Below are 18,680 nucleotides of genomic sequence, written 5' to 3'. Positions count from 1 at the left end.
AGCAACAATTCTATTTCTCACATCCTCAGAGTGTTCTTTGCCATGAGGTGCCATGTTGAATATCCAGTGGCCAGTATGAGAGAATTGTACCCAAAACACCAAATTTAACAGCCCTGCCCCCCATTTACACCTGGGACCTTGACACATGACACCAGGGAGGGGCAACGACACATTTGGGCACAATTTGGACATGTTCACTGTGGGGTGTACTCACTTATGTTGCCAGGTATTTAGACATTAATGGCTGTGTGTTGAGTTATTTTCAGAAGACAGTAAATCTACACTGCTATACAAGTTGTACACTGACTACTCTAAGTTATATCCAAGTTTCATGTCTATAGTGTTGTCCCATGAAAAGATATAATGAAATATTTGCAGAAATGTGAGGGGTGTACTCACTTTTGTGATACACTGTATATGGATGTGTGTGTTTATGCATTTTCTCCCCTTTTCCCCAATTGCATCATGCTTCCTCTCCACCAATGCTGATCCCCGTACTGATGGAAGAGAACGAACCTAACCCACACCCCCTCCGACACGTGGGCAGCAGCCGTATGCATTTTGTCACCTTTACTTTAACGAGTGTAATGCGGATCAGAACTGTGTACAGAGAGACACACCCTGACAGCATTTTTTTTTTTTTGTCTCTGTGCAGGCGCCATCAATCAGCCAGCAGAGGTTGCAATTGCATTAGTTATGAGACAATCCCTATCCGGCTTACTACTACCCCACCCCTATCTGAACAACAGACCAATCATTGTTCATGTGGCTGCTCAGCCCAGTTGGCAGGCACAGCTGAGATCCCATACAATGTATTCAAGATCCCAGATATCCGCGCCACCTGAGCGGCAATAATCGATTTTTTAATAGTTCAAATAGTTCAAATTAAATAATGTAAATATTTTACCTCGTCATTTTAACAGCCTTTCTGTATCTTTGGGTTTTTTTCTTTTATTATTTTTGTGTGATTTACTTTACTATATAAAGTTAGCTGTACCTGAGCGTAGTTCTCAGGCCGAGTGAGAAGTGGAAGCTCATAGGCAGTGGAGAAGTGTGTCCGGACCTGCTGCATCTGCCCGAAGCGTTCTCTCTTCCTCCATTTGGCTCTGCGATTTTGGAACCATACCTGCAGTTAACAAAGATACTGTTATCATGACTATTGTGCACTATTGTAAATCAACGTTTAATAATTATTATGTCATAGATAGAAAGTGATGACATGCCATTCGAGGCACTTTTTTATTTCTTGGACAGGCTGTGGTGCTTTGAGACTTGGTAACACCCAGGGTGTTGCAAAATGCTCACACAGAAAGCTTCTTGGCTGTTGTGGTGCGCTGCATTGCTTTTCAGCATCTTTTCCTGGAAGGAGTTCAGTGAGACCTGTGTGTTGTTTGATGTTGTGGGAGCTGATGGATTGTGATGGCCTCCTCTGAGTTTTTTTTCCTGTTGGAGCCATCACTAACAGCAGGAGGTCGGGAGGGGTTCAGAAACCCACTGGGGCCGGAGGTCCCGGAGAACTGTGTCACTCCTCCACCTCAAACCTAACATGTTTTGATAGATTGGAGGAATGCTGTTGGGAAAGCGAACCTCTGTGTTGTGTTTTCACCTTATATAATGGTGTATATCTATACTGATCAGCCATAACATTAAAACCACCTCCTTGTTTCTACACTCACTGTCCATTTTATCAGCTCCACTTACCATATAGAAGCACTTTGTAGTTCTACAATTACTTACTGTACTCCATCTGTTTCTCTACCGACTTTTTTTGCCTGCTTTCACCCTGTTCTTCAATGATCAGGACCCCCACAGGACCACCACAGAGCAGGTATTATTTAGGTGGTTGATCATTCTCAGCACTGCAATGACACTGACATGGTGGTGGTGTGTTAGTGTGTGTTGTGCTGGTATGAGTGGATCAGACACAGCAATGCTGCTGACGTTTTAAAATGCTGTGTCCACTCACTGTCCACTCTATTAGACACTCCTACCTAGTTGGTCCACCTTGTAGATGTAAAGTCAGAGACGATCGCTCATCTATTGCTGCTGTTTGAGACCTTCTAGACCATCAGTGGTCACAGGACGCTGCCCATGGCGCGCTGTTGGCTGGATATTTTTGGTTGGTGGACTATTCTCAGTCCAGCAGTGACAGTGAGGTGTTTAAAAACTCCATCAGCATTGCTGTGTTTGATCCATCCACTCTTATCAGCACAACGCACACTAACACACCACCACCATGTCAGTGTCACTGCAATGCTGAGAATGACCCACCACCCAAATAATACCTGCTCTGTTGTGGTCCTGACCATTGAAGAACAGAGTGAAAGGAGACTAAAAAGATATGTAGAGAAACCGATGGACTACAGTCAGTAACTGTAGAACTACAAAGTGCTTCTTTATGGTAAGTGGAGCTGATAAAATGGACAGTGTGTGTAGAAAATTAAATTTAAAAAGTACACCCCAGAGAGATGTAAAAACACTACTACATAACTCTGCCTACACCTAATTTAGACAGCTACCAAGTGAATGAAAAGATTCACCATGGTATATAGTGTTAGTTATCATTAACTGATTCTACTATTTGTCTTGTGTTAATTAAAACATTTATGTAAAATAACTGCAAACTGATAAAGCATACACATGCAAAATTTACTCGTGTGGGTGTGTATGAACTGAACTCCAAAGCTTTGCTTTTATAACCTGTAAATTGGTCCCATACACAGTTATTTCTGTACACATGCAAGCTGAACCAAGAATAGCGGTGTCATAATTTCTACTAAATATACACTATTAGACCACATGTATGTGATCAACTCTCATAATTATTAAATCCCACTCATTGCTAAGAGGAGAAAAAACTGTCATAATAAACAAATAATATGCGCTCAGGTGGTGCAGAGGTAAACTACACTAGCCCACTACTACCTGGATCCAGGGTTTGAAGCTCAAGCGGTGCTATCTGCCAGTCAGGCTTTTACATGCAGGGGTGCTGGGGGGTGATGCTGGATAAAGTGGTGGTAAAACCTGACAATTAAATAAAATTTTTTTAAATTCTTTTATATAATGTCTGGCAACTATAAAAGGAAGGCGTATTCCTGTCCCTGTATGTCTGTGCCCACACTAACAAAGTATGGTTTGATAATTTCGTTGTGGAGGAACAACAGCGGCCTGAACAAAAGCCTGACCTGAAACTCACTGTACATTCTTAAGATATACACAGATGAAGCATAACATTATGACCACCTTCCTAATATTGTGTTGATCCCCTATTTGCTGCCCAAACAGCCCTGCAACTGTGATGCACTGTGTATTCTGACACCTTTCTATCAGAACCAGCATTAACTACTAGCTACAGTAGCTTGTCTGTTGGATCGGACCACACGGGCCAGCCTTCCCTCCCTACGTGCATCAATGAGCCTTGGCTGCCCATGACCCTGTCGCCGGTTTACCACTGTTCCTTCCTTGCACAAGAGCTGCAGTTTTGGAGATGCTCTGACCCAGTCGTCTAGCCATCACAATTTGGCCCTTGTCAAACTCGCACAAATCCTTACGCTTGTCCATTTTTCCTGCTTCTTCACATCAACTTTGAGGATAAAATGTTCACTTGCTGCCTAATATATCTCACCCACTAACAGGTGCCGTGATGAAGAGATAATCAGTGTTATTCACTTCACCTGTCAGTGGTCATAATGTTATGCCTAGTCGGTGTATCTGAAAGTCAATGGCAGATTAAGCCTTCTGGTCCAACATCAGAACCTAACATCATAAATGCCCTTTAACTGAATAGGTGTACAGCTTCACAGACAGGAATGGCACATCCAATTAACTTATTCTAAAATTCATTGTAAAGTACTGATGCTGCCAATCTGATTTAGTCAAACTAACTTCACCACTCACAGCAATGCTAATTCCCAACTACAAGAATGGTGATGTGTTAAATGAAGTATTGAATATTTTCAGTATTAAAACAAAAAGTTTGGGTTTAAACCAGAGTTGGGAAATAATTGTCCTTGTTGCTGTGAACGTGGCTTGAATTAGTTTGCTTTTTGTGACATAGCTGCAAAAAGCTGTCATTCCAAAAACTGGGGGGTAGGGCTTTGTTCATTTTACAGATAGCAGATTCATATTCAGACATATTTTTATTTGATTCAATTAATTTTTAAATTCAGAGAGAAAGCCGCTCAGGTGGCGCAGCGGTAAAGTACGCTAGCGCACCAGAGTTGGGGTTTCGAATACATCGTATCGAATCTCAACACTGCCTTCCGACTGGGCTGGGTGGTTGCATGAACAACGATTGATTGGCTGTTGTTCAGGGTTAGTGGTAAAAAAGTCGGATCATAGGTCCTCATAACTGGTGCAACTGCGGCCCCTGCTGGCTGACTGATGGACTGATGGAATAATGCTGGTGGGGGTGTGGCCCTCCGTACACAGTGCCCGTCGGTGTATGAACTCATGCAGGTGAAAAATGCAGTCTGAACTGACTGCACGTGCCGGAGGGTCAGCGGTGAAGGGTCGAATCAGTATAGAGAGTATTCAGGGTAACTGGACACGACTAGATTAGGGGAGAAAATTGGGAGGAAAAGTGGGAAAAATTATTATAAAATAAAATTCAGAGAGAAGAAAGCCTTTCTTTCAATAGGAGAGTCGCTTTGAATCTGGTTTAAACTTGTGTCTGGAAAAAAAACTTCTGGCCAATCACGGTGCCTTTCTTGGGTCCATTGACAAGCAATTTTCCCTGGCCTCCACCTTCCACACATGCATGCACTCACATACAATTAAAACGCAAGAAATTCGTCTAATTCCATGGCAGCGCAGACAATCAAAGAGAAAAGAGGACGGTTCTTAATACAGACAATGTGGGGAGAAGCTCTTTGGTTAAAACAAAATGTTAGCAGATCCTGCGATACACATTGCGCCCCCCTCCTTGTGCTTATACTGGGATAGGGAAATGTTCTCATGACGAAAGTGTAGCATAATTACCCTCGACAACCGATCCTAAACCCGTTGTTTATGAGAGCATTATTATGTTTAAATTACCATCAAAGGCTGAGAAAGTGATCTAAATACACGCACGGCCTCAGATGGGTTTAGGCCTGGCATTTTCCACTTCTGCCAAAATGAGACGTCATCTACGCTATCTGTCTTCCATGAAATCTGATAGAACCCTGCATCTGATTGCACCTTATGGTATAGTACACACCAGCACCCCTGACTTCATATGGATCTGTTTATGCACTTTTAGAGAGTGTCAGGGCCAGACTTGTTTAACAGGTCTATGTTTTAGTTGGGCGCTGGGGTGGTGCAATAGTAAATTACACTTTGAATCCACAGCGGTGTGATTGACCGGTCGAGCTTCTACACACAGACATGATTGGCTATGTCTGGGGGGATGGGGGTGGCCAAGACCTGATGATGAATTGGCATCCTGTCCGGGGTTTGATAGTGCATTTTGTCATCGTAACCCTGAGCAGGATGAAGCGATGTTAAAACATAAAAATTAAATCAAAATTTTAGTTGGTTGGTTAGAACTCTACCTTTTTGAGGCTGAAACTCTGGGTTTAGAAAAGGCTCGCAACGGATTGGCGCCATGTCTTGCGCTCAGTGTTTCACTCAGACCCACTGTAACCCTTACCAGGATGAAGCGGTTGACGAAAATAAAGTGAAATTAAGTTTGCAGGATAAAAATAAAATAACATTTCCAATACAATAAAATAAATAAATAAATATTAATTATTAATAATCAGAAAAACTGAGGGAATGGCAGGAGCTCTCTGGACATGTTGCGGGCCTTTTAAAAAATATTTTGTTTATGCATTTTCTCCCCTTTTTCTCCCTTTTAGTGCGTCCAATTGCCCGATTGCGTCATGCTTCCTCTCCACCAATGCCGATCCCCGCTCTGATTGAGGAGAACGAAGCTAACCCACACCCCCTCCTACACGTGGGCAGCAGCCATATGCATTTTGTCACCTACACTTTGACGAGTGCAATGCATATCAGCACTGTGTACAGAGAGACACACCCTGACAGCACTTTTTTTCCCGTCTCTGTGCAGGCGCCATCAACCAGCCAGCAGAGGTCGTAATTGCATTAGTTATAAGAGAGATCCTATCCGGCTTTAATATCCCACCCCTATCTGAACAACAGGCCAATCGTTGTTCATGTGGTTGCGCAGCCCAGATGGCAGGCTGAGATTTGATACGACGTATTAGAGAGCCCAGCCCTGGTGTTCCAGCGTGTGTTTTACCACTGCGCCACCGGAGCGGCCTGTTGCGGGCCTTTTTCTGGGTAAAGTTTCTGGTTAACTCTGGGAAAATTCTGCCTACGAAATTTTGTTACACTGCCAGACATGGTCCCCTTTCTGTCCTTCGCTTCAGTTTTATTTTCGCTGCTTCGTTAATCTGAGTGAGGAACTTGGGAAAATTGAGAAGCGAGATGAGAACTTTCTTAACTTGAACTTGAGCTTGTTTTCATTTTGTGTTTAATTTCCTGACGCCTAAGCCCCCGGCTTTCCGACACTGCTCCTCCAACCCCGTACAGGCGTTCAGACAAGAGAGACGGATGGATTCCCTTGCTCCTCTGCTCTCTCCTTTTTTTCCAGTTGGACACATGAGTCAATGCAGAGGCGTGTACAGTTTCTTCTCTTACCAAAAAAACCTTTGAACCGGGGACTGAAAATCTGAGGCCAAAGCTTCGAGGGAGCAATTTTGAAGGGCAAAGTTCAAATTTGTCTTCATTCTTATCACCTTCGGTTCCCATAACTAGGACAATGCTCATGTTTGCTCATCTTTTTACACAAATAATAGCTTGGACGATGGTTTATTTTGTTGCAAGTCCTGTGTATGTGCAAATGTATTTTGGCATGTTCTGCATGCGTGGTAATGATCCAGTAATTGGTAAAGACGTTGACAGCTAAAGCCATTCAGACGCTTATTACAGAACTGTATTTATGTCCTAGAGCTGGAGGAGAAGGAACAGAACGCTGACCCTGCAGACAAGTGGAAAAGATTAGCTTTGAAGTCAGGAGCAGCTTGGAGGATTGATAGTCTGGCTCTGCTGTCACTCAAGTGCACCTTTATGGTTTAAAAAAAAATTGTACTGCTAAAACCAGACAAAGAAAACTTTCACGACGAAATAATTACATTTAAATAAATAGATAGTTCTTATATTGTTTTTTGACATTGAAGGGTTTGAAAATCAGTCTCCAAAAAAAAAAAAAATTCCCCAAAAATTATAAATTAAATTATTTAAAGTTCCTAAAGGAAATCCCAATGTTTAAAATAATCAACAAATTGCATTTTTATTAATTGAATTGAATTTATTTATTTACTTATTTTTGTTTGTATGAGAAACTTCTAATTTTTTTAATTTTATTTTTATCCTGCAAACTTTATTTCACTTCATCTTCATTTTCATCAACTGCTTCATCCTGTTAAGTGCAGGAGCTCTTGTTGACATGGTGCCAATCCATTTGTAAGCCTTTTCTATTTTATATGTGTATACATTTATTGCACTTTTTAAAGTTGTTTGCATTTATTAGTGCATAAATGTATTCACTTTATTTATATCTCACTAATTCAAGGACTGGTACACAGATTTATGGTGGTGTTTCACTGACGTTACAGACTGGACTGACTATGAAAGCAGCCAGGTGCTTTAGCCAACTCATTGTGATGCTTTTCTTTCCATAACATTTTTATTTCCATGTAATATTACTTTAAATATTACATATAAAACAGGAAGCTGCAGAGTTTTTAGGGCAGGTTTATAAACTTCTTAACTCTTAACCTCTACCTTCGTGGTCTAATAAAACCCCGCTCTGTACCACGCAACCTCCGAGCCACTAGTCTTGCTCGACTTGATCCTCCACCCAGGACTCGAGGAAGACAAGCATCAAGGCTCTTCTCTGTACTCGCACCCAAGTGGTGGAACAAACTTCCTCTGTCTGTCCAAACATCTGAGTCTCTTGCTGTCTTTAAAAACGATTAAAAACCCACCTCTTTACTAAACACTTAAGCTGACTTGTACTTACTTACTAACACTCACTAATACTAATTCATTTCTTGCAAAAAAAGCAGATTTGTGTTCTTGGACTGTTGTCTGCTTAAACTAGAGTAAGGTAATCTTTACTATGGGAGCACTTCTGTACGTCGCTCTGGATAAGAGTGTCTGCTAAATGCCGAAAATGTAAATGTAAAAGTAAACTCTTAACTCTTCTGGCTTCTAACTAGTCTTGTGTTTATTATGTGGCAGGCAATAAAAACCAGCTTTTTGTTGATTGAATTTTTTGTATTTTATTTAATCAATTATTAAATATCACTTCTGGATATGTATTTAATCATTTTGTAAACAGTACTGTGGTACTATAGCCATACATTTCCAGCATACGATATTTTACATGTCATATTTAATTATTTGTAAAACAGCACATGGGGCAAATAAAAAAATACAAATATTTAAATTTAATTGATCACTTTTTGGTAACTTTTTTCAACTTCTCTTGTCAAATTCAGTTTTTGCATTCTCTTTATAACCCAAGTGCACCCCAAAATGGCATTCACAAACTGCAAACCTTTATGATCTTCATGTTATTGTTACAGCATATTTCCATATGTTGACATTACTTACAGGTCTATAAACTAGTTATATGAAGGAAATGCTCTGCTTCCAGGTTTGTGGTAACAGTTTGTGAAAAGTCTTTCTTTCTTACAGAATGACTGTACCACAAAGCCAGATCCATAAAAACATGATTTGACAAGTTTGGTGGCCTGCACACAGCTCTGACCTTAACCCTATTTAATTGTGTACCATGTCTTCTCATCCAACATCATTGCCTGACCTTACAAATGTTGTTTTAACTAAATTTCCTAAACTAATTTCCTTTAACTAAATTACACAAATTTCCACAGATACTACTAAAAATCTAGTGGTTAAGGTACTGATCTAGTCATCGAAACATTGCTGGTTCAAGCCCCACCACTACCAGGTTGCAACCGTTGGACCCTTGAGCAAGGCCCTTAACCCTCAATTGCTTAGACAATATCTGTTAGACAACACAGTGCTGAAAGTCACTTTGGATAGAGGCGCCTGCTAAATGCCGAAAATGTAAATGTAAATTTTAATGCCCAAGGTTTGGAATGGACTTAGAAAAGCCTTTATATACTTTTGGTTATATAGAGCAATAATTAATAATAATAATAATAATAATAATAATAATAATAATAATAATTGACCCACACTTTAACCACTATTATTACGATAGCTCATTTATGTATGCAGCCTATAAGCTTTTTCTTTGTCCAGTTAATAAAGATTTTAACCATTGTAAGCTATAAGCAAACCTCACAACTGCCAAAAGTTCAAGTAAGCTCCTCTCACCTACCCCTGTGATGAGGGAGGGACACATTCTTCCTCGTGCTGGACATTAATGAAAAACAAACAGTGTAAATTCAGGGTTCTTATTAAGATGTGCATTTGCAGGGGTCTTCCTTTTTCACTCAGCGTTGGAATGCAGCAGCAGTCTTGGAGGGATTATATGCAAATATGGGGGTGAGGGTTGGAGGGTCACACATTTTGGTTTTCCAGACTCAGGTATGTTTTGGTTCCAGGGTGAAGGCTGTGGGTGAAACCTGACACAAAACTTATATGTGCTGTCCTTTTCCCCTTCCTTTGCACATAGGATAAACATTTAAGTCATTTTTGTCTCTGTTTGCACTTTGATCCTACAGTAACCTTTAACTTCAGAAATAAATGATCCATTCCCTTGTGCTTTATTAAGATTTTTGAATATTTCTGTAATCTGTCGTCCTTGATTTGACCTTAAAATGGTAAAGTGTTGGTGTAAGTAACATGAATTTTGTGTTTGTGTAACCTAGTGCCACAGGTCATGAGAATATTCAGGTTCTGGTGTATCTGGTGAAAGCAACTTACCTGCACTCTGGCTTCTGTGAGGTCAGTCCTCAGTGCCAACTGCTCTCGGGCGTACACATCTGGGTAGTGCGTCTTTTGGAAGACTTTCTCCAGCTCTTCTAGCTGATAGCTTGTGAAGGTTGTGCGGTTGCGCCTTTTCTTGCCCTTGTTGCTCTCTCCCTCGCCTTTGTCCAAGGGGGAGGCGAGCTCAGAGCTCTGCCTTTCCTGAGCACCCTTTGCTATTGAATCCTTCATGCTGAGGTAGCTACCGTCCATCCCTGCAGGGTCAGTGTTTGATGGCAACTCCGAGTCGGTCAGCCCTGAGCTGTCTTTACCTGGAAATGTAAGGGGATGGAATGATAAAATGGTTACTAGATGTCAAATATAGGACCAAATAGGTGACTAACCTATGAAATGGAATTAACCCTTTTTAAAAATAGCTTACCACAAAATATGGAGTCTATATGTGGAGCAATCTATTTTCCAAGTCTATTATAAACCTAACCTTCTTTATTTAAAACCTGGATATCCGCCACTCAGGTGGCGCAGCGGTAAAGACACGCGCTGCAACCAGAGCTGGATCTCGAAGGTGCGTCGTTTCGAATCCAGCTCTGCCTTCACCGGTCGAGGCTGGGCGGCTGTATGAACAACGATTGGCATGTTGTTCAGGTGGGGGGGCGGATTTGAGACCGGAGGGGATACTCTCTCAGGACTGGGGCGGTTGTGCCCTCTGCTGGCTGGTCGGTGGCGCCTGCATGGAGACGGGAGGGGGTGCGGTGGAGTGTGTGATTCTCCGTGCACGGTGCTGTGCCGCGCTGCACTCGTCAAGTGTGGGTGATAAGATGGTTGATTGGCTGTGCACGTGTCGGAGGAGGCGTGGAGCGGCCTCGTCAGCCCCGATCAGGAGCAGGGACCGGCATTAGTGAGAGGATGATTGATGGGATGAAATTGGACGCGCTAAATTATTAAAAAAAAAAAAAAAAAAACCTGGATATCCGATACTTGCATCACTACACTTAGTAGCATTGCTATGATCAATGAAGCTCACAACTCAATAGTATTTTAATTGATCAGACACGTTTAATTAAAACGACACACTATATACTGTTTACAATGCAGGCAAATGAGGGCTAGGAGCCTTGCAGCAGTGGTGGAATTTGACCCAACAACCTTTGGATCAGAAGTCCAGTACTCTGACCACTGATTTACCACTGCTCCAAGCTTTTTGTTTGGCTGTATTTCCACTAACCACTTGATAGCATTGCTACTATATAGCTTGTAGGTAGTTGAAATTTGATTTTGATGAGGTCATATGAACAAAGTATGCAGACACCTGACCATTGGGATATTGAACATCTCATTCCTGTAAATTTAAATTTAGGCTGTGTCAGGGGTTGCACTGGTGTGCCAGATGGTGGGAAGCTCACCAGTAGGGGGCTGGACCCATTTGCAGGGAAGGAACGTGCTTATGCAATAACAAAAGTGAACTTATTAAGCGGATGAGAGGTAAACTCCACCAACCTCTCACCGTGGTAGGCCACGAAGACAGAATAAGAGAAATCAGAGAGCGCTAGGTGGAACCATAACCATGGTCAGTACCCCAGCTACTCAATCCACCAGGATACCAACACACAGTCGTGGTCCCAGTGCTTCTCTTCTATTCTAATCAGAAAACAAAAGTAAAAAGCGCGAGGGAGTCGATTAGGGAATCGACTCCGAATCGATTCGTGCGAAACGACTCCGAACCAAGAGTCGATTCAGCAGCGGAATCGCTTGCGCAGAAAAGGACTTCCTAAATGCGGAAGTGAACGCTAAACGCGTTCGTATTTTAGAGCGTTAACAAAACCGCTGGCTTAAGAATAGAGTTAGGAAGTAAGGAGGAACGCACACCGGCCAACTACCTTACCGACTGAGTATGTCTCAGCACTGATCGCGTGGCTAAGGATCTCTTAAATAGAGCGCGATCAGGTGCTGCCAATTAGCGCAGATTGGCGCTGCCGCAGCTCCTGGGATTTGCAGTTCCTTTTGGACTACAACGAGTCGACCTGCGCTTCCGACTACGTGTGGAAATGGCCGCAGGTAATCGACCCGTTACAGAGCCCCCTCTTCTAGGGACGGCTCCTGACGTTCCAAGTCCTGCCGCTTGGTTGCGGCGAAACTCCCGAATAAGTTCTGGGTCCAGAATGTGGCGGGCTGGAACCCAGGACCGTTCTTCAGGGCCATATCCCTCCCAGTCAACCAAGTACTGGGTGCTATGTCTGACTAGACGCATGTTGAGGATACGCTTTACTGTGTAAGCTGGGGCACCCTCAACCATTCGTGGTGGGGGGGGATTGGAGGTGGGGGGGGCATTCCAGGGGCTGCATAGCACCGGCTTTAGACGTGAAACATGAAAAGTGGGGTTAATCTTCATTGTCCGGGGTAATTGGAGGGTGTAGGCCACTGGGTTGACCCTACGAACTACCTTGAAGGGCCCCACATATTTAGGGCCTAGCTTCTTTGACTCCAGGGAGAGAGGAAGGTCTTTGGAGGACAACCAGACTCTCTGCCCCGGGCGAAAAGAAGGACCCACGCGTCTTCTGCGGTTGGCTACGGCTGTTCTGGAAGCAGTGGTGGCCCGAAGAATGTTTTGGGCCTTTCGCCAGACTCTTTTGCAACGCTGCACAAAGCGTTGTGCCGATGGGACACCAACATCTGCCTCCTGCTCCGGAAACATGGGTGGACTAAACCCAAACTGGCACTCGAATGGCGACATGCCAATGGAGGAGTGCCACAGAGTGTTGTGGGCGTATTCCGCCCAGAATAATTGGTTTGCCCACGCTGTAGGGTTGGTGGAGATTAGGCATCGGAGGGTACGTGTTAGGTCTTGATTGACCCTCTCCGTCTGTCCATTGGACTGAGGATGGAAGCCTGAAGAAAGGCTAACGGAGGCCCCTAAGAGCCGGCAAAAGGCCTTCCAGAATTGGCTAGTAAACTGGGGTCCCCGGTCCGACACCAGATCACTAGGTAAGCCATGTACCCGAACCACCTCTTTCAGAACAATCTCGGCGGTACCCCTGGCCGAAGGGAGTTTGGGCAGGGCGATAAACTTGCATGCTTTAGAAAACCTGTCCACTATGACCAAGACTACCGTGTTGCCCTGTGAAGGGGGCAACCCGGTTACAAAGTCAAGTGACAGGTGAGACCAGGGACGTGATGGGATAGGGAGGGGATGCAAGAGGCCAGCTGGACGTGTTCTAGGCTCCTTATTGCGGGAGCAAGTTTCACATGCCCCCACATATTCCCGCACGTCCCTTTCCATGGAGGACCACCAAAATCGCCTACGCAAAAACTCTTGTGTTCGGTGGGCACCTGGGTGGCCTGCAAAAGGGGAGGAGTGCCCCCACTGCAGTACTCGTCCCCGGACCGACGCTGGGACATAGAGTTTCCCTGGGGGGGCATTACCAGGATCCGGCTCCTGCCGCTGAGCCTCTCGTATTGCCTCTTCCAGCCCCCATCGGAGAGGGGCGAGGATACGGGATCCTGGAATGATAGGCTCACTTGAAGGGGAAGAGTGTGGAGGTTCCCACTGTCTGGAAAGGGCGTCTGGTTTAGTGTTCTTCGACCCCGGGCGATATGAAAGGATAAAATTAAAGCGGCCGAAGAACAGAGCCCATCTGGCCTGGCGGGGGTTAAGCCGTTTGGCCTGCTGGATATAGGCTAGGTTCTTATGATCGGTCCAGACCAAAAAAGGGTGTTTGGAACCCTCCAGCCAGTGCCTCCATTCCTCTAACGCGAGCTTAATAGCTAACAATTCCTTATTCCCAACATCATAATTCCTCTCGGCTGGGGTGAGGCGACGAGAGAAATAAGCGCAGGGGTGCAAAACTTTCTTGAGACCTGCGCGTTGGGATAGGATCGCCCCAACACCTACATCAGAGGCATCAACCTCCACAATGAAAGGGGCCTCTGGGTCAGGTAGAGTTAGTACAGGGGCAGTTACGAGGCGGTTCTTTATTTCATTGAAGGCCTCCTGTGCCTCAGGCGTCCACCGAAACTTACCTGCCTCCTTCCTGGTAAGAGCAGTAAGGGGAGCGGCCATGCCGCTAAAGTTTCGGATAAACCGCCTAAAAAAGTTTGCAAACCCCAGGAAGCGCTGGACCAGCTTGACCGAAGTGGGCGAGGGCCATTCACTAATGGACTCGGTCTTTGCAGGATCTATCTGTAATTGGTCTTGGGACACCACAAACCCAAGAAAAGTCACTGAGGAGTTATGGAACTCTGACTTCTCAAGCTTGACATAGAGTTGGTTGTCCAGAAGCCACTGTAGGACCCGTCTTACATGAGTCACATGTTCCTCTAGGGTTCTACTATAAATTAAAATATCGTCCAAATAGACGAACACATATTGCCCCAATGCCTCCCGAAGTACTTCATTAATGAGTCTCTGGAAGACAGCCGGGGCGTTAACAAGCCCGAATGGCATCACTCGATACTCATAGTGCCCCGATGGTGTAATAAAGGCTGTCTTCCATTCATCCCCCGAGCGAATCCGAACAAGATTATAGGCATTGCGCAGATCCAACTTGGTGAAGATGGAGGCCTTTTGCAATGATTCAAATGCTGAATTCATGAGCGGCAGGGGGTGGCGATCTCTAATAGTTAAGCTGTTGAGACCCCGGTAGTCGATGCAGGGGCGCAGGGAACCATCCTTCTTTTCAACAAAGAAAAACCCAGCCCCGGCTGGAGAAGAGGAAGGACGAATGTGTCCTGAGACTAGGGAAGTCTGGATGTACTCATCCATCGCTTTCTGCTCGGGGGCTGATAGCGAGAACAACCTGCCTCGAGGAGGGGTCATACCAGGGAGCAGGTTAATCGTGCAGTCGAAAGGACGATGGGGTGGAAGAGATAATGCCCTGTGTTTGCTAAACACCAACCTAAGGTCATGGTACTCCGGGGGAACAGTCGTTAAGTCAACCATCTCTGAGGGCCCTTCGGGTGTGAGTGGAACTGTTGGGTTCCCCCTAAGACATGTCCTTTGACAAATGGGGGCCCAAATAGAGATCTCACAAGTTCCCCAATCGATCCTGGGGTTGTGTTGCTGAAGCCACGGGAAACCCAGGATCAAGGGTAAATCTGGAGCCTGAGGAGAAAGGAAATTTCCTCAACATGGTTCCCCAGACTCATGATTAAAGGTTGGGTCATGTGAGTGACTGCTCCAGACCCTAGCAGTCGGCCATCAATACTGGTTACAGGGCGTGGTGCAATGAGGGAGGTCTTGGGGATACCCAGGGTCTTAGCCAAAGATCTGTCCATGAAATTACCTGCTGAGCCGGAGTCAATAAACGCCTGCAGGCTTTTTTTTTGCTGGGCACCCCAATGAATGGTGACCTCATGAAACATCCCTGAGGAGTGGGGAGCTAATATTGGGTCCGTCACAGGTCCCCTTCCCTGGGGCGGACCTGACCTTTTAACGCTGGATCTTGGCTGGGGTTATGGACACCCGCTTTATTATTGCCAAGCTTGCGTGACCTCCTCCAGGGGTCAGAGCGCCGACAGGGGTATGGAAGGCTTGTGCCACCAACCTGCATGGCTTCCTCTTGCTCCTCTAAGGGGTGAGGAGTTTGTGAAAATGCCAGAGGAGAGGGCCTGGGAGGGCTGTCAACCCACCTTCGTTGCCACTGGGCTTTGGCCCGACGGCCACGCTCACGCTCCTGGAGTCGGTTGTCCAGCCGCACCGTCAATTCATATAATTCCTCGAGGGAGGTGGGTGGGTCCCTGGTTACTAGCTCATCCTTGAGCTGTTCAGAGAGTCCCTCCTGGTAGGCTGCTATTAAAGCCTCCGAATTCCACCCACTCTGGGCAGCGAGCGTGCGGAACTCAACCGCATAGTCTGCCACAGAACGCTGACCCTGTCTAATGCGGAGGAGTCGACTGGCCGAGTCTCGGCCAACCATGGGGCAGTCAAAAGTTTGCCGTAACTCCTCAGTAAAGCGATCAACCGAGGAGCATAGATCGGGTCGGTTCTCCCAAATAGCCGTAGCCCATATCAGGGCCCGTCCAGACAGGAGGGCAATTATGTGGGCGACCTTTGATCGTTCGGTGGGATAACGCGATGGTTGAAGCTCAAACGCCAGTGAACATTGCAGAAGAAAACCTCTACATCTACCCATTTCTCCACTGAAACGCTCAGGAGCGGGTAATTGAGGTTCCGGGAGGGAGTGCCGAATTTCAGGCCCCTGGGACTCACGGGTAGGAGAAGTCGTTGAGGGCTCTGGGGCCTCAGCTCCAGCCCGTTGCCCTGCAGTGAGTATTTGCAACTGTGCAAGGACTTCATGCAGTACCTGCTCATGCTGCCCGATGAGGGCTCCTTGCCTCTCAATGGCACATTTAATTCTTTCCAGATCCGCTGGGTCCATTTGTGGCTGAGACATTCTGTCAGGGGTTGCACTGGTGTGCCAGATGGTGGGAAGCTCACCAGTAGGGGGCTGGACCCATTTGCAGGGAAGGAACGTGCTTATGCAATAACAAAAGTGAACTTATTAAGCGGATGAGAGGTAAACTCCACCAACCTCTCACCGTGGTAGGCCACGAAGACAGAATAAGAGAAATCAGAGAGCGCTAGGTGGAACCATAACCATGGTCAGTACCCCAGCTACTCAATCCACCAGGATACCAACACACAGTCGTGGTCCCAGTGCTTCTCTTCTATTCTAATCAGAAAACAAAAGTAAAAAGCGCGAGGGAGTCGATTAGGGAATCGACTCCGAATCGATTCGTGCGAAACGACTCCGAACCAAGAGTCGATTCAGCAGCGGAATCGCTTGCGCAGAAAAGGACTTCCTAAATGCGGAAGTGAACGCTAAACGCGTTCGTATTTTAGAGCGTTAACAAAACCGCTGGCTTAAGAATAGAGTTAGGAAGTAAGGAGGAACGCACACCGGCCAACTACCTTACCGACTGAGTATGTCTCAGCACTGATCGCGTGGCTAAGGATCTCTTAAATAGAGCGCGATCAGGTGCTGCCAATTAGCGCAGATTGGCGCTGCCGCAGCTCCTGGGATTTGCAGTTCCTTTTGGACTACAACGAGTCGACCTGCGCTTCCGACTACGTGTGGAAATGGCCGCAGGTAATCGACCCGTTACAGGCTGGCTGTAGCTAAAGACTGAAGTTCCTAATGTAGCCATGTGTGTACGTACTTGTATACACATGCGTATACAGTGTATCACAAAAGTGAGTACACCCCTCACATTTCTGCAAATATTTCATTATATCTTTTCATGGGACAACACTATAGACATGAAACTTGGATATAACTTAGAGTAGTCAGTGTACAGCTTGTATAGCAGTGTAGATTTACTGTCTTCTGAAAATAACTCAACACACAGCCATTAATGTCTAAATAGCTGGCAACATAAGTGAGTACACCCCACAGTGAACATGTCCAAATTGTGCCCAAATGTGTCGTTGTCCCTCCCTGGTGTCATGTGTCAAGGTCCCAGGTGTAAATGGGGAGCAGGGCTGTTAAATTTGGTGTTTTGGGTACAATTCTCTCATACTGGCCACTGGATATTCAACATGGCACCTCATGGCAAAGAACTCTCTGAGGATGTGAGAAATAGAATTGTTGCTCTCCACAAAGATGGCCTGGGCTATAAGAAGATTGCTAACACCCTGAAACTGAGCTACAGCATGGTGGCCAAGGTCATACAGCGGTTTTCCAGGACAGGTTCCACTCGGAACAGGCTTCGCCAGGGTCGACCAAAGAAGTTGAGTCCACGTGTTCGGCGTCATATCCAGAGGTTGGCTTTAAAAAATAGACACATGAGTGCTGCCAGCATTGCTGCAGAGGTTGAAGACGTGGGAGGTCAGCCTGTCAGTGCTCAGACCATACGCCGCACACTGCATCAACTCGGTCTGCATGGTCGTCATCCCAGAAGGAAGCTGACGCACAAGAAAGCCCGCAAACTGTTTGCTGAAGACAAGCAGTCCAAGAACATGGATTACTGGAATGCCCTGTGGTCTGACGAGACCAAGATAAACTTGTTTGGCTCAGATGGTGTCCAGCATGTGTGGCGGCACCCTGGTGAGAAGTACCAAGACAACTGTATCTTGCCTACAGTCAAGCATGGTGGTGGTAGCATCATGGTCTTGGGCTGCATGCGTGTTGCTAGCACTGGGGAGCTGCAGTTCATTGAGGAAAACATGAATTCCAACATGTACTGTGACATTCTGAAACAGAGCATGATCCCCTCCCTTCGAAAACTGGGCCTCATGGCAGTTTTCCAACAGGATAACGACCCCAAACACAACCTCCAAGATGACAACTACCTTGCTGAGGAAGCTGAAGGTAAGGGTGATGGACTAAACCCAATTGAGCACCTGTGGCGCATCCTCAAGTGGAAGGTGGAGGAGTTCAAGGTGTCTAACATCCACCAGCTCCGTGATGTCATCATGGAGGAGTGGAAGAGGATTCCAGTAGCAACCTGTGCAGCTCTGGTGAATTCCATGCCCAGGAGAGTTAAGGCAGTGCTGGATAATAATGGTGGTCACACAAAATATTGACACTTTGGGCACAATTTGGACATGTTCACTGTGTGGGTGTACTCACTTATGTTGCCAGCTATTTAGACATTAATGGCTGTGTGTTGAGTTATTTTCAGAAGACAGTAAATCTACACTGCTATACAAGTTGTACACTGACTACTCTAACTTATATCCAAGTTTTATTTCTATAGTGTTGTCCCATGAAAAGATATAATGAAATATTTGCAGAAATGTGAGGGGTGTACTC

The 18,680-nt window shown here is 45.5% G+C and overlaps 1 protein-coding gene across 2 annotated transcripts in view; it reads right to left on the bottom strand.

Moving 5' to 3' along the window:
• Positions 1-18,680, bottom strand: part of alx4a (ALX homeobox 4a) — a 43,309-nt gene that overhangs the window by 7,452 nt on the left and 17,177 nt on the right. The window contains exons 2-3 of one of the 2 annotated variants that reach the window (XM_063013247.1): positions 9,928-10,241; positions 998-1,126 (exon numbers count right to left, since the gene is read on the bottom strand). In XM_063013247.1, the coding sequence (XP_062869317.1) occupies positions 998-1,126; positions 9,928-10,241 (443 nt within the window). Of the gene's footprint in view, positions 1-997; positions 1,127-6,491; positions 6,522-9,927; positions 10,242-18,680 lie in introns of both variants that reach the window. The other variant, XM_063013248.1, reaches the window with a different exon arrangement.

The sequence above is a fragment of the Trichomycterus rosablanca genome, chromosome 17 (assembly GCF_030014385.1).
Source record: "Trichomycterus rosablanca isolate fTriRos1 chromosome 17, fTriRos1.hap1, whole genome shotgun sequence".
Taxonomy (NCBI): domain Eukaryota; kingdom Metazoa; phylum Chordata; class Actinopteri; order Siluriformes; family Trichomycteridae; genus Trichomycterus; species Trichomycterus rosablanca.
Note: the sequence above shows the minus strand (reverse complement) of the source record. Positions and strands in the feature narration are given on the sequence as shown.